Source organism: Schistocerca americana, chromosome 2 (assembly GCF_021461395.2).
Source record: "Schistocerca americana isolate TAMUIC-IGC-003095 chromosome 2, iqSchAmer2.1, whole genome shotgun sequence".
NCBI classification, from domain to species: Eukaryota; Metazoa; Arthropoda; class Insecta; order Orthoptera; family Acrididae; genus Schistocerca; species Schistocerca americana.
Window position 1 is genome coordinate 779,539,439 of NC_060120.1, and position 17,473 is coordinate 779,556,911.

The 17,473-nt window shown below is 39.9% G+C and overlaps 1 protein-coding gene across 1 annotated transcript in view; it reads right to left on the reverse strand.

The window, feature by feature from the left end:
* LOC124595860 (suppressor of lurcher protein 1-like) overlaps positions 1 to 17,473 on the reverse strand; it is a 660,754-nt gene that overhangs the window by 450,654 nt on the left and 192,627 nt on the right. The window contains exon 3 of the mRNA XM_047134767.1: positions 9,292 to 9,355. Within this exon, the coding sequence (XP_046990723.1) occupies positions 9,292 to 9,355 (64 nt within the window). The remainder of the gene's footprint in view (positions 1 to 9,291; positions 9,356 to 17,473) is intronic.

Sequence of the window (17,473 nt, forward strand, 5' to 3'; positions counted from 1 at the left end):
CCACAAATTTCCCTTCTCCCCAATTATATTCAATACCTCCTCATTAGTTATGTGATCTACCCATCTAATCTTCAGCATCCTTCTGTAGCACCACATTTCGAAAGCTTCTATTCTCTTTTTGTCTAAACTATTTATTGTCCACGTTTCACTTCCATACATGGCTATACTCCATACAAATACATTCAGAAGAGACTTCCTGACACCTAAATCTATACTCGATGTTAACAAATTTCTCTTATTCAGAAGCGCCTTCCTGACCATTACCAGACTATATTTTATATCCTCTCTACTTCGACAATCGTCAGTTATTTTGTTTATAACTTTAAGTGTCCCATTTCCTAATCTGATACCTTCAGCATCAACCGATTTAATTCGACTACATTCCATTATCCTAGTTTTGCTTTTGTTGATGTTCATCTTATATCCTCCTTTCAAGACAGTGTCCATTCCGTTCAGCTGCTCTTCAAAGTCCTTTGATGTCTGACAGAATTACAATGTCATCGGCGAACCTCAAAGTTTGAATTTCTTCTCCATGAAATTTAATTCCTACTCCAAATTTTTCTTTTGTTTCCTTTACTGCTTGCTCAATATACAGATTGAATAACATATGGAGGAGACTACAACCCTGTCTCACTCCCTTCCTAACCACTGCTTCCCTTTCATGCCCCTCGACTCTTATAACTGCCATCTGGTTTCTGTAGAAATTGTAAGTAGCATTTCGCCCCCTGTATTTTACCCCTGCCACCTTCAGGATTTGAAAGAAAGTATTCCAGTCAACATTTTCAAAAGCTTTCTCTATGTCTACGAAAGCTAGAAACATGGGTTACTACCTTAGGACTTGGTACATGGGAAGCCGTCACAAATGCACATACAGAAAAGTAAAATAAAATAAAATCTCGTACGGAACAATTGTAACAAGCATCAGCATGTAAAAGAAATACGATCCTGATAGAGAAATTAATTGAGAACAGTAACAAATAAGTGAATGACAACATTGTGCAAGAGGTCCGAAAATAACGTACGCCTCTCGGGGCTGACACAGAGTTTTATAGCAGTATATTTCACAGATTCCTCTGCCAATCTAGATTAACTAGAGGGTAATGCAGATCATACTTCCTTCTAGTGTTTTAACAGTGAATATCTCTTACTCTCAGACACTGATGGAGTGTTGCTAACAGTTTTCTTAAGTGCATAAATGTACTCTATCGCAGTCGTTAATATTTCAAACTGTTTAAACAAATGCCAGCAACTTGCATGTGACGGAAACCCACACATAAATCTGCTTCCTTTTGTTCAATGAATACATTAGCCTACATGAGGAGTTACTTCAGAATGTTATTCCATAAGACATGAGTGAATGAGATATGCAAAATGCGTCAAGTTATTGATTTATACAGCTCCAATGTTGTCAATTATTCTTACAGTAAAAGTAAATGAAACAAAACTTTTTGGCAGTTCTGTTTTACGGTGTTTCCTATTTTATGTTTTTATCATTATTACACCTAGGTAGTTGGTTACTTCTGCCCTTTTCATTATTGCTTGTTGCTATAGTAGTAAGATGTGGGATAAATTTAACAATATAAAACTGGGCGAGATGGGTTCCTTCAAAGTTTAAAACGAGCCCATTTGTGCAAAAACAACCAGTAATTGTCAGAAAAGAACATTTTCTATCATTTCCTGTTGTTAGTAGCCTGTTTGTATGTTGGCACTGCTATAGACAGTGTTAATACCGCTGACAGTGCTCTGCGCCATCGGCAAGATATTCTGTGGTTGGACGGACTAGCAGTTAGCGAGTGGATAGGAAAGTGTATGGACGTGATATTCTTAGCGGAGACTCTGTGTTCGTAGGACACACAATGTAAAGTGAGAGGAAATTGTGTCTTTATAAGAAAATATGTAAGGGAATGTATGAGAATGGATGTTATTGGTAATGTTTGAGTAGTCGAATTAGTGTAAAAAACATAATATTTAGAGGCAACGGCCTTGCCTCAGTGGATACGCCGGTTCCCATCAGATCACCGACGTTAAGCGCTGTCAGGCGTGGCCGACACCTGGATGGGTAACCATTCGGGCTATCATGCGCTGCTGCCATTTTTCAGGATGTACTCAGCCTCGTGATGCCAATTGAGGAGCTATTCGACTGAATATTAGCGGCTCCGGTCAAAGAAAACCATCATCACGACTGGGAGAGCAGTGTGCTGACCACACATTGCAACCTCAGCTGAGGATGACACAGCGGTCGGATGGTCCAGATGGACCACTTGTGGCCTGAAGACGGAGGGCTTTTATAATTTTTAGAACTGGATGTCACATAAATAAGGTAAAATTTTCTAAATATATTGTTTGCTCTGCAACAGAATCATTTTTTAGCTAACGATATGCCTACTAGTTTTTAGTCTATAGTAGTTAGAATCTTTTGATTTAGCTGGATGTTTTTGCTACTAGCTGTAATTGCTGCAGTTCGTGTTATTAAGATTTTCTCTGAAGTAAGTGACTTATGAAAAAGAATGGGGTTTCCCCTATTGGGATTCGTGATTGAAGTGAGTTTAGGCAATTAACAGAGTTTGAGGTGGTTTCATATTTTTTGAACTGAAGTGAGTTTAGGCAAGTAACAAAGTTGGAGGTAGTTTCATATTTCTTTAATTTCATAGTTTCTGGATTTGTATTTTTGTTAGGATTTCTTGCAATTTAGGCCTATTCATTCGTGTTAATTATCGGAAGTCGTGATGCCAATGTATAGCAGCCAGGTCGCGTTGGGTTTGAATATTGTGGGTAATAATTGAATATATTAAGTTTGAGTTGTTTCTGTCAGGGATAATTCTGTATGTCAGTGTTTAATAAAACACCATACCGGACCACAGTCATAACACATATTGCTGCCTTCGTCAAAACACAGCCAGTTATGCTACAGAGGAAACAGTGAAACTCTTTCGTATGAGTTTCACTGTTTCCTCTGTAGAATAACTGGCTGAGTTTTGACGAAGGCAGCAATATGTGTTATGACTGTGGTCCGGTATGGAGTGAATCCCCACCGTGAACGGTAGCGACACTCGCAACCATAGACTCGATTGACCTCCGAGTTGTGGTATAGTATGCTAAGGCACGCATCGATGTCCACTATCAAAACTTGCAGTAGTAAAGTGCCACATTATGGTGGCTTCACTCCTTGTGCTCTACCAACATCTCTACAGACGAGTTTATGCATGTGATTGACCAGCTCATGGTCTCTTTCCCGCCAGTTGGATTATTCAACAGTGACTTTCGTAATCATACATACAGCCCTTTTTCCCCAGCTAAAAGTACAGATGTTCAGATGTGTGTGAAATCTTATGGGACTTAGCTGCTAAGGTCATCAGTCCCTAAGCTTACACACTACTTAACCTAAATTATCCTAAGGACAAACACACACACCCAAGCCCGAGGGAGGAATCGAATCTCCGCCGGGATCAGCCACACAGTCCATGACTGCAGCGCCATAGACCGCTCGGCTAATCCCGCGTGGCAGCTAAAAGTACGATCTGAGCCACACCCGCCAATAAAGTTTTTCTGGGAATGCACTCTTATGGGAAGTTGCGTTTTCTCCGACTCATACCTGTATCTCGAGTAATGTTACTGTTTTCTCATGTTTTCAAAAGGTGCCTTTTTATCAGTAAAGATATGCTTTCGGCCCAGCCCAGAAATCCTAGTGGTCTGTGTAAATACACTCGTGTGAAAAACCCATGGACGAAAATAACTTTATCATGGTATTGTGTGACAGCCAAGTAACAGAGCTTTATGAAACTTGGACCATACACAGAAGGAACCGCTACAGTGTAGTACACAAGGTAAGTGAAACAAATACGCAATACGAATAGTAATGACACTTTTATTCAAAGACCGCAATTACACTGAAGTCACCGTGATTGTGATGTTGCCCTTGGCATTACAAAACGCAAGATGTGGTTCTAAGTACGGTGTGTAATCACCACGGACAGCAGTGCACGCTCTTTAACGTGTTCCCATGCCGGCTGGTAAACACTTCCTGCAATAGAGCGCTCTGCTCCTCCACCAGCGCGGTAGACAAGTGCTGGATACTCGTTGGTACAAGCGCTTGTGCTGCAATACGCCGTCCCAATGCATCCCACAAGTGCTGGATGGGATTCAAGTAAGGGAAATCAACAGGTCACTCTGTTCGCCGAATATCTTCTCGTTCAAAGAGCTCCTCTGCTTGCGCAATTCGATGTGGTCGTGCGTTGTCATTCATAAAAATGAGGTAAGTGCCGAATGTACCACTGGAAAGACGCACGCAAGAAAGGAGTACAGTATCATAATAATATTGCCCAGTAATTACACATTGTTGAAAGAATTAGAGGTCAGTATACATAAGGAACATTGTGCCACCCTACACCGAAACACCTAGGCCATCAAAACGTTCTTGTTGGTCAATACTGGACTACACGTTCATGGTTAGAGTGGTGGATCATGTAATCCACCCGGGAACGATATCAAACATGATCGCTTTGGTCGTCAAGGTGTTATTGTGTGGGGAGGCATAATGTTGTATATGCGTACTGATCTCCAAATCTTCGAACACAGTATACTCACTGGTAAACGTTATTCTGACACTGTACTCCTCCCCCATGTGCGTCTTCTAGGACTTGCTGTCCGCTATGGCTGATAACAAGCGTGCAAATCAAAAAGCGTAGGTGAAAGAGCTCTTGGCACCAAAGATATTCGGCGAATGAACTGGACTGCCCCTTCGCCCGACTTAAACCGCATCGAGAACTTGTGGCATGCTTTGGGGAAACGGGTTGCACATGCACCGAGGATCATCCAATACTTACAACAGCGCTGATGGAGGACTGGGGCGCTCTACCTCAAAACTCTTTGCCAATCTTCCCTCACAGCAGTTATGGCAGTCCGTGATGATCACACACACTATTGAGAACCATGTCCCACTTTTTCTAATGTCTAGACGACCATCATGAATCGCGGTGACTTCTGTGTAATCATTTTATTTGAGTAAAGATGACATTTCTGTTCCTCTTATGGCGTCACTATTTCTGTTACCTCTTGTAGTTGTCTCATCAAATATTGTTTATATTTTACTTGTTTCATTTATTTAATGCAAACTGTTACATAGCGATAGTTTTGAATATAATTAATGTTAAGGTGCAGTACCATCACGCTCTCAAAGATTGCATTTATTGTATGTTCCCTCAAACGCGTCCATTTTCCTGCATTTATTTATTTCTGTGTATCTTATTGATATTGCTTAAGTTCCTAATAAATTCTGTAGTTACATTGATAATTGTTTCTTCTTTTAATTGGTTTGTGTATCACTCCCCATGTTTTATACCTCCTGACATAGTCGTGTCAATTACCAATTTTGTTTTATTTTATTAGTTCTGTTTATTAACAAAAACTGCTATGCAGGCATTCTGTTCCTATTTTATGTTAAAGTTTTTCCTGTCTACTCCATTTTTATTTATTTACTGTTCAATTTTGTAGGTCTTCATTGCATTACCACCACACGTCAAAGATGTTACTGTATGTTTCTATTGTAGTCTAGACGTGTTAATTCTCTCCCAATGTTGTTTGCAAACATTGTAACTTCTTTGCTGACAATACTCCGTAAATATCTGAAGATGGCCTTGTAAGCCGAAAACCGGTTAACAGAATTAAAGTAATATTGTAGAACAAAAACAAAGTGGTGCATTTCATTTATTATAATGTTGTTCTACCAAGAACAGACGGAAGATTCTGTTAACATGAAATTTGGGACTATTTTGGTTGCTACTTCTCCCCATGAATTTAGAAAATCCTAGGTAATGTTGTCTAAGCCTTCCTTCGTATTTTATCGCAAGACTCCCGAGACCAAGTTAAATTTCGACTCCTATACTACATCCTATTTATTCTTCTATCACGTCGTCGGTCAGTTCCTCCCCTCTCCTAGGGAACTTCAAGTCTCTCTCTGTATGTGTCGTCTGTCTTTCATCTGCGATTAGCTATTGACGTACAATTAATATTTCTAAGGAATTTTTTCTGCTACCAGTCACGACATGGCACTTTTTATGGATCAAATAAAAAAACTTCTGTCACTCTGCGAAAGAACTGATTGATGTATCAGTCCGATTTGTTATTCAACGTAAAACGTAAAACAATAATTGGGCGGAGGAGTACATTTGGTTCACTATTAACCCCATGTTCTTCACTCAGGTTGACGCTAACCCAATAAATTTTATGGTTTATTCATTGGCACTAGAGATCTCGTGACAGGCAGGACAGAATGAGTATTTAGTATTGGAAGGGTATTTATTGATTATTATCAGTGTGATAACAGTCTACAATAGGAAAAAGACTTACTAGCGGCTGGCAGTAAGTAAAGAAATAACGGAAGATACACAGCGCCGCTGTTTGCAGACACGGGGAAGTAAGGCGCTGAACGAAGTTGAGAGATCTTGATGTCAACGAGATGTCACTGTAAGAGGATGAGAAATGGATGCAGCCGAGACAGTCACACCAGGAGAAATGGATGCAGCCGAAAAAGTGTGAAGTTTCCTTTACAGGATGATATGAAGTTTACTGTGTTACTTTGCTGCAGATTCTTGTACACAGTTACATCACTGTCCAGGAAGAGTTTACTGAAACAGAAAAAATTGTATTATGTTTAAAATAACTGTTTACCTTATTATTTCCAACAGTTCTTGAGGTGTAAAATGTAAGGGAATGTACAATTTTTCCCAGAACATCGTCAGTACGAAAGGCATGATGGCCGAAGCTTTCTTGATGATATATATCTACTTCGAACCAACAGTCTTTTCAGTGAGATGAATGCAGCATCGTAAGGAGTTTCAAGGCCTCTTAGTACTCGATCGGGAAAATATGGAGTTTCAAGGCCTCTTAGTACTCGATCGGGAAAATATGTCTATGCGTGGGGATTACGGCGTCACTATGAAGCGCTTCATTACCAAAAATGTGCAAACCTTTTTTGGGACACCGTGACTTGCGGCAGTTACGTTTTGTATAATAGATTGCTTGTGAAATGTTGATTTTTCAGATACAAGCCATTGAACTACACAGATAGCAGCTCTGGGACTTAGAGGCTGAAGTGTATTTATACGACATGTGATGCTCAAAATAATTTTCTGGCGGAGTCTTCGTTCTGAAAAGTTTCTGGAATTAATAATTTTATCTTATAATATCTGATGCCGTATTGATATGGAGTATGTTTCAAACGGAGGGGTGAATGAGGCAAGAGATCTGCGGCTACAAGCTTAAGCTGTGTGAATTCTTTAGTGTACCACGCTGCCATAATCTTTTCTAAGGAATTGCTGTGGCTTCTGGTGCTTTCACTTTCTGTAATTTCACGCTGATATCAAAATTTTGGAAATTTGTGGTAAGGTCTTATGGGACCAAACTGCTGAGGTCATCGATCCCTAAGCCTACACACTACTTACTCTAACTTAAAGTAACTTACGCTATGATGAACGACATACACACACACCACACCCATGCCCGAGGGAGGACTCGAACCTCCGGGGGGGGGGGGGGGGGGTAGGGGCATGGACCGTGATAAGGCACCCCATACGGCGCGGCTACCCCTCGCGGCGCAGATATCACGTCACCGCACAGTAGACCTGGAGCACCTCAGCATATCTAACTGAGTCTAATGGGAGGAGACAAGTGTAACCAAGCTAATATTATATTTAAACGCTATTAGTGGTGTGTGGCTCAAAGTTATAGTCAGTTTTAGTGATCCCTTCGCTTTCGTGAGCTGCTCGAGTTAACAGGCCCTAAACACGAACGAAAGAAGGAAAATTAAGTGTCAGAGTGAAAGTGGAAACAGATGGCCATATCAAGGTAGTTTAAGAAGGCAATAACAAGGTAATAAAAATATTTTATCAGGTCACTGTATAGTGATAAAGAAGTATCATCAAGTAGTGAATTGGTTATTACGAGCTTTGTCATGGATACGAAAAGGGGGTAAAAAGCGATTTGTTTCCAGTTGAGTAGTAGTTATTTATTCTTCCTCCAGATACACAAATCCATCAGCAGTCACTTTGTACAGTCTCATGGGACCGCACCAGAATCTACGTGTGATATACAAACATACGAGGGAATTGCAGCGCTCTTATGAGAATGAACATAATACTAATTGGTTATGATATTTTCCATTGTACAGGAAAAGTCATGGCTGAAGAATATATAAATGCACAGATCAAGAACAGGGCCAGATCCATAGTTTCTACAGTGTTGCTATACGAATATCTTTGAATTCACAAGGGAATAAATCACCGCGTCATAAGCAAAGGCCGAGAGGAACCAAAAGGTAACAACTAGACCACATTAGCAACTAAATGCTAGACGATAGGGCAATTCAAATGCATACGGGTTTATATTTTACTCTACTGGATTACATCGGTAGTGAGATAGAGCAATATATGTATCGGGATGTTGTTATGGTGACCAACGGGCTAAGCGAACCACTAAAGGCACTGAGTATGCGCTAAACTGAATGGAAGATAATGGTGCAATAATGCCATACTTTCTTGGTGACAATGCAGGAATCACGTTTTGTTACTTCCGAACGAAGGTATACTATTATGCAGTGTCAACTTACTGTATGCTTCGTTAGAATGACAGTGTTAATTAATTCTGTAGTATAGGGATGTAATCCCGTAAATGAATGTGGGGTGAGTGGATCTGAGTGTTTTACGTATTGCCTGGTGATCAGGTACTTAAAAACACTCTTGGCTGGCTGAATACTTGTTATGGATAACTCTTCAAACAGGTAGAGATTGACACAAACCTGGGAACATTGACTTTTACATTTTTATATTACATTTCATCAATCGTTTAATGAAGAACATGATTTCATGTCGGAAAATGTATCATACTTATTGATAACTTACCACATCAGAAATGTTTTGGCCCATTAATTTTTAAAACTTTACGCCATCACAACGAATGTTCTAGTGAGAACTCCTTAATGTAACTGGCGGAAACAGGATAGAAGAAAGTTAGTAGTATACTGATTGTGAACACAAAGACTCTCCTAACTGTGTTAGATATTAGAAATTTGCTTACTGAGAAGATATTTCCCTATTTACACGCTTAATACGTATATCAAGGACGACACCATAAGGTAGGTACATCTTAACGACAGCTCTGTGACATCTTACAGAATCATAGGTTTTACATACTTCTTCAGTAAATCTTAAACTAGACCTAAATTTCCGTTGTTCCGTTGTATCTCAAAGCATCAGAAAATCGGTAGTCTTTTATAGAAAATTAAAACATGTAACTCACCTGGGTTTATAGCGTTGCCTGCAGCTATCAGCAAGAGTAGCAACAGGTGCAGCAGTAGCGGCGGCTGAAAGCAAAAACAAGAACCTACATTATTCTTCAAGTTACTGCTGCGTATAACAAAGAGTCTACTTTCAATAATAATAGCTGACAGATGAAATGATCACTAGAATATCCTTCGACGACATTCGCTGACAGTGCTATTATTAAGAAACTACAACGGGCCTTACAGTAATATTTTTGCTATCTAGTAAGAAAATTGACCAAAAACATGGTTGTGTTCGCATGTTGTTGTGTTCTTGTGTCCTGCATTTATTGCGTATTGTTTGTATAGTAATTATAGTGGTATCTCTTATGTCATACCACTTGGATTTCGTTTTCGCATGTTGAAATATTCTCTGACAGTAGATTTCTAGACTTTTGAACTAGAACTGATTTTTTTATTATGAGATTTTGTAATACATATTTCACGTGTGATTTAGTTAAATGAAGTAATTGCTGTATCTCTTAAGGAAGTTCCTTGGTACTGTTGTTTTACTGAATACTTTACTGTGTTCAGAAATAAATGATGAAGCTGCTAAATAGTAATTACGCCTTCACAGTCCCAAGCAATTTCCACTCAACAATTTATGCTGGTGTTTAAAATCCTACGGGCGCAGGTTCGAATCATGCCTCGGGCATGGATGTGTGTGATGTCCTTAGGTTAGTTAGGTTTAAGTAGTTTTAAGTTCTAGGGGACTGATGACCACAGATGTTAAATCCCATAGTGCTCAGAGCCATTTGAACCCTTTTGTTTAAAATCCTCCTCTACCACAGTGACGAGAAACAGCACCCAATTAGTGGCACGTAAAATGCGGACTATAGACTGTACTGTGTGAGAAGTAATACAGAAATATCAGCTAATCAAGTATATACTGATGAACGTTATTTCACTAGGAGCATTGAGCAGTCACAGTGTTCACGTGTGACCGATTGAGAACTGCCATGATACAGATGTAAAGCATTACAAACTCAGATTTACAGTAATTCCACCCCGTCTGCAGTGAATGATGTGTTTAAATCACAAATTAGCTTTTTCTAAGTTTAACTCTTTCAGTGAACGCGTATTGCGGCCCAAATGTGTGGCGTAGTTTCGTGCCTGCTGTGGGTGTTAGTTTAAAGTTGATGTAAGACAAGTGTCTGGCGCAGTTGTTAGATCGGTTACTGCTGCTACAATGGCAGGTTACCAAGATGTGAGTTTGAATGTGATATTATAGTCGAAGCACGACCGGTGGGACGCAGCATCTCCGAGGTAGCGATGAAGTGGGGATTTTCACGTACGAAAATTTCACGAGGATATCGTGAATATCAGAAATCCGGTAAAAGATCAAATCTCCGACATCGCTGCGGCTGGGGAAACATTCTGCAAGAACGAGAGCAACGACGAATGAAGAGAGCCGTTCAACGGGACAGAAGTGCAACCCTAGGGCAGACTGCTACAGATTCCCATGTTGGGCCATCAACAAGCGTGAGCGTGCGAACCAGTCAACGAAACATCATCAGTATGTGTTTTCGGATCCCAAGGCCCACTCGCGTACCCTTTAAGACTGCACGACAAAAAGCTTTACGCTTCACCTAGGCCCGTCAACACAGAAATTGGACTGTTGATTACTGGGAACATGTTGTCTAGTCGGACGAGTCTCGTTTCAAATTGTATCGTGCGGACCCTGCATGTCAGTAGGGGACTGTTCAAGGTAGTGTAGCCTCTGTAACGGTGTGGGGCATGTGCAGTTGGAGTGATATGGGACCCCTGATACTTCTAAATACGACTCTGACAGGTAACATGTACGTAAGCATTCTGCCTGGTCACCTGGATCCATGTGTGTCTATTGTGCATTCCGAGGGACTTGGGCAGTTCCAGAAGGACACTGCGATACCCCACACGTCTATAATTGCTACATATTGGCTCCAGAAACACTCTTCTGACTTTAAACACTTCCACTTGAGCATATCTGGGATGCTTTTCAACTTATCATTCAGAAGAGATCTCAACCCCCTTGAACTCATACGGGTTTATGGACAGCTCCTTACAGGATCCAATTTCCTCCAGCGGTACTTCAGACATTAGTCGAGTCCATGCCACATCGTGTTACGGCACTCCTGCGTGCTATCGTGGGCCCTACACGATATTAGGCAGGTGCTCCAGTTTCTTTGGCTCTTCAGTGGAGGTGACAGCCGCAACTAGACAGCCGTCGTGCTGCTTGAGCCAACAGCATCCTCTGTTAGCCTGGCACTTGTATGCCCACGTCCTGAGTTTGTGGCTACCCATGCCGCTGCCTGGTACTGCAGCAAATGCTTCTAAGCGACAGCTGAGTTGTGGAGGCCATTATAAACCAGCTCGGTACCAGGCTGCTCAAAACATTCCGGAACTTTGTCCACAAAACTAGTTTACGCTTACCGTTCACTTATTGTACAAGGCTTTCTTTGACGTACTCTCCTCCACAATTGATACATCGCTCCCAACGCCGTTTCCATTTCCGGAAGCAGTCTTGGTACCCCTCTTGCTGGATTGCGTGAATTGCCGACCTCGAATTTTCTTTAATCTCGTCTATCGTTGCAAATATTCATCCTTTCAACGGAATTTTTAACTCTGGAAATAAAAACATGTCGCCAGGGAACAAGTCTGTAGATAACGAAGAATGAGGCAGCACTGTGATTCCGTTTTTTGTGGAATAGTCACGGACCAACAGGGATGAATATTCGGGTGCATTATCGCCATGCATGAGCAATAAACTGTCTCCCCACAATTCAGGTAGTTTCCTTCTCACTTTTTCTCGCAGGCGTCGCAACAGGTCCCGACTGAACTATCGATTAACAGTTTGCCCATGTGCGAGGAATTTATGATAAATTAATCTTCCAAAGTCAAAGAAAAATGTCAGCATGTCTTTGACATTTGATCTGTCCTGACGAGCTTGTTTATTCTTGGAAAACCTTTTCCGACCCATTCTGAAAATTGAACCTTGGTCTTAACAACATAACCGTAGACCCATGCCTCATCACCACTTATGATTCTCTTAAGAAATATTTCATTCCCATCTGTGCGATTCAAAAGCTCTTCACAGACTGCGAGGCGAGGGTGTTTCTGGCCTTGACTCATGAGCCGTGGCAGGAACGATGCATCCAGAGATACTGTGTCAGGATTCAATGACATGTTACAACTGAAATTTTGCATTTCTTTTTCATTTTTTTTTTTTTTTGGCCTCCTTCCTCCCCTATAGCCCTACCTTTTCCTCTCCAAAATTTTCGCCATCCTCTAGTGTCGACGCAGCACATGAAGCATGGTGCTGGTAGTAGCAAGACTTATTGCCATAAACCAAAAATAAAAGCGGAGGCATACTCTGCTATGCCTCAGGGGGCGACGACACACTACTCTGAAATACACCTCTCTGCAGGTGTGAGGCAAGTGATGAGTTTAGAAACTAAAAAGGAAGAAATAAATAAAGGCAAAAATGAAGGCAAAATAAAAAACAGGGGCGGCAGCACACACAAATGAAAACGAAACTGGCGAGATAATCCCATCGCCCATAGAATTAACGAAGTAATAATCCTTTAAGATAGATTACGTGTTTCCTAATTTCTCAATAATTTTCCATACAAGGTTCACACAATTCCCATGTTACCAATTGCCATATCATCAGTATCATAGAACAGTCTATTCTAGTGATACCCAGAAGGCCAATGTCAAATCTTGGGTATAGGCAAGTCAAGGGTAGTTTGAGAGTCCGAGTGACATAGATCCAGGGGTAAACTCAGGCAATTCCTGAACGAGGTGCCTTAGTCAACCCGGAACACCTTTTGATAACTAAGCACCATTGCAATTTTCAGAAATCTTGCAAAGGTAGTGCTATACTTCTGGTCGGATTCCGTCGGGCGTTGCTAGCTCCACAGGTAATCCATAAAAGAGACAGCATCAGTGAGGGAAAGGTCGTAGATCGTGAAATCGTTTGAAATTTCTCGGATAGTCGGTGGTAGACGTCGTATTCGTCTGCTCATTTTTAAACCGTGTGAACCATTTGTAACTGCGAGTACGGCTTAAGCAGCCATCACCGTAGGTTTCTTGCATCATTTGGTGTGTTTTTCTCGAACTTCTCCCAAAGTTTAATGCAGACGCGTTGCTCTTCTAACTCTGCCATCTCGAAATTCACAAACTGTGCGGCACAAAGCTCTACTAAATACAGCATTGAACAACAACTAACGGACATACAACAATGAAACTTCCGGCAATTAGGAGTACGGCGGGTATTGTGGGCCATTTAAGGAATAATATAAAATACATAATATACTTGTAGCTTAAGTCAGTTATGAGCGAAAAATCGTGTTTTCGACATCTTTCCTAAAGTAATAAAAATGTCTTTAGCAATGTATGAAGGGAACATAACACAAAATGTAATCAGCATAAACCTTGCATTTTGGGCATTTTAAAAATTAGCGGGTAGTATGGGCCACACCAATATGATTATTTTTATAAATTTTAAAAACATGTTTTGAATAAAAGTCTTATTGTTTAGCATTATACGAAATATATAACACTGATCACCCTATGCTACCCAAAGTATATCATTGATTACCCTATGATTTATTTAGCTTACAGAGATCACAAAACAAAAAAAAGTAAGTCGTCTATGACCGCACAGAGCTCATGTGCCCAGTTTCACACTTGTTGCACTGAATCCAATTTTCCTCATAGCTTTCTCCAAACACAATACATTTTTCATATACAACGCCTTCAGAAGTGCGTGGTGTAGAGCTGTCATTACGAAAAATTTTGAGTTATTCATTTGTCTTCTTCTTATTGATCATCGTTTGTTCTTGTTTTGAAAATTTCATTTGTCTCTTTTCCTGTTGTGCTTCTTGCTTTTGCTCTTCTAAATCTTTCTTGTCTGTCAGCGTATTTTTTATTGGAGATGATGTCAATATTTCGCTTCGGTCAGCTTTTCTTTTCCGACATGTCAACTTCTTTTCGCTGCAGGAGGGCAAAGCCGACATCTCTCTTAAAACACTTGCAAAATCAGAATGTCCACTTGAGTGTAGCGCATTGGAGGAAGTGGTGGTCTCTCTAGAAGTGATTGTAGATTTTGCACGGGAAGCAAGCTGAGGTTTTTCTTTCTTAAATGCTGGCATAGTACCCTAAAAAAAAGGAAAGGAAATGGGTTCCGTTGTCCATACCACCCGAATGTCGCATGACCCATATTACCCGTCTCACGCAGATATGAAAACATGGCAGTAAGCGAAACATTGTTAGAGCAATCGAAATGCAATTGTCACTGTTTGTCGTTACACGTATTGCCAAATTCATTGAGGTTAACGGACATCATTTTGAGCATTTATTGCATTAATGTGGTGTTTACAGGTTATCACGCTATAACAGCATGCGTTCTCATAAATGGTAAGTTCACAAAAGCACATGTATCACATTGGAACAACCGAAATAAAATATTCAAACGTACCTACGTTCTATATTTTAATTTAAAAAACCTACCTGTTACCAATTGTTCGTCTAAAATTGTGAGACATACGATTGTGACTATTACAGCGCCATCTGTCACAAAGCGAAAAAAGTGATCCAACTAAAATACTCATATTTCTTTACGTACTTCACGAATATGTAATAAAAAATGGGGGTTCCTATTAAAAAAACGCAGTTGATATCCTTTTGACATATGGCAGCGCCATCTAGCGGGCCAACCATAGCGCCATCTGGTTTCCCCCTTCAAGCTAGACGAATTTCGATCTTTGTAGTTTTTTTCGTTTGATGCTTACTTCGTGAGAATTTTGGCCCGGTCACTATGAATGGACCACCCTGTATAAGGATAGTTCATGGCCATCACATTCACTTCATCAGATCACACTTGGTTTCTGTTCGGAAACTGTGTGAATAGTCTTGTGTAGGAGACTGAAGCGGATCTTCTGGTAAGAATTATCGATGTCTATGGCATTCTGTCCGCCGATAAAATAATCTAGCTGGAATCTTCCTGTGTCTGCGGTTTTGAACAGCGTATTAAATCTGATTCATGTTACATAATTTTATGTTGATGTTGAAGTTACTCTATGTTCGTAATTTTCGTTTATTCACCATAATAATAATGTGAAGAGTAGACTGACGTATAAGAGAATATTCAAGAAGAATCAAGGTAATAACGTGGTGCAGAAGCCCAAGGCTGTAGTTACTGTGATAATAAGGACTGCAACAGGATGTTCAGTTGGAGATAAATGAACACTCTGAAAGGAGCAGTCACCAGTCATGCAGAGTCAAATACAAGGAAGATAACTGGAAAGAAACCTTAGGTGACCAAAGAAATACTTTTATTGGTCGAAGAAAGAAGGATGTGAAAATATGTTATGAAATAAAAGTAATACTTGAACACAGGACACTCAGGAATAAAATAAATAGAGATACAGTAATATTATCACCATCAACCTGGGGCACCATTGACCATAGTCATTGCAAATGAGCAAGAATCTGCATGTCTCTAGTACCTGTATCAGTAGACATGCACTCCGTTATCTATCACGTAACAATCCACCAACCTCATTTATGATGTCATTCACATTCTAAGAAGCCACATTTCACATTGACAGGCTCAAAACTATTTGAACATTTAGGTTTTCTGCGAGACTTTCAAATGTGTTTAACCATACATTTATGTGAGTGCTGTGTATTGTAGTATTTATTCATCTAAAATACGTTAGCAAAACACACACACACACACACACACACACACACACACACACATACACACACAATGTTAGTGCCATGAACTTGCAGTTAAAACATCACATATGAACATCTAAAAAATAGACTATTGTAGTACACACAACAATCCCTAATGTGTTATTTATGTTTTATTATTATACTTTCTTTCCTTATGTCTTTATATGATGTCTGCCGACGGTCCATATAATGACTCTGTTAATTTTTGTGTGACATTTGTCAACTGTCACAGTGTTCTTTCCACGTGAAGAATCTCTGTAAAAATAAGTGAGCAATGCAAAATATGAAAAGTTTGCGTAGAGTTTCACAGTATTATTGTCCACATATATCCGTTAAACTGGTGCCTAAGAAAAGATTATCAACACTCAGATTAAGTTCCCAGTGCTACTACAATGCCTAAATAGCTACAAAAAACATGTGCTTGAGAAATAATGTGCTAAAAAGGCAGCTAACGCTTCATGTCAGAGCTAAATGAGATAACGTAGCAAAACTAACATGACAACGCTTGTAGCTGCAGGAAACACATGTTTGCTAAAGTACTATGCTATACAGGCACGTACATACGCAAATAGATATTCCGAATTACTGTGAGCTGCTGAAAGAATGCAATTAATCCCATTTTCATGGGTTTGTTTGTAAATAACTTTTCTGCTACCATTCACGATTTCTTTGCAATCATATTTTACACAATGCTTTTCGGGAAATGATTCCTATTTTCAGGTGTGTTTCACCCTGTAATGTGACATTTTTACGTAATGTTTACGATTTGTGAGGTTCTGCTTTGTTTTGTTAGCTTTAAATTTTCTTGTGGTTAATTTGTGCATAGTCTCACACATGTTAAACTTGACTCACAACTTCCAGTGCATTGGAAGTTGTGAGTGATATTTACAGAAAAAAAAGTGATGACAGTAGTGCGATGTGTGTTCTGTACACGGGATCTTATATATTTTAAGAGAAATGATATAATTTTGCTGTGCGTCGAATTTCGAATTTTGATTAGCAACCAGGGATTTATAATTAAACTTGCATATTTCAGTAAGTTACCTTTGCGCGCTCGTGCGCGTGTGTGTGTATCTATGTGTGCGTGCGTGTGTGTGTGTGTGTGTGTGTGTGTGTGTGTGTGTGTGTGTGTGTGTGTGTATGTGTGTGTGTGTGTGTGTGTGTGTGTGTCCATTTTTCTACTCTAAATCGTTATTTATTTTACTGAATTATTGTATTTCTATAGCAAAGATTATATTTTCTCCTTCGTCTCTTTCTTGTTACACCATGATCTTTCGCTGTGTTGTGTAGTACGTAAAAATTTCCTATTATAAAGTTCTCCTTAGGTATTACTAAACTGTTTAGTTTAAGACTTACATCAAAACCCCTTCTTCCCTCGTTACTAAAATTATGTCTGGTCAGTTCGTATGTAAGTGTGTAAGATGTTTGTTTTTA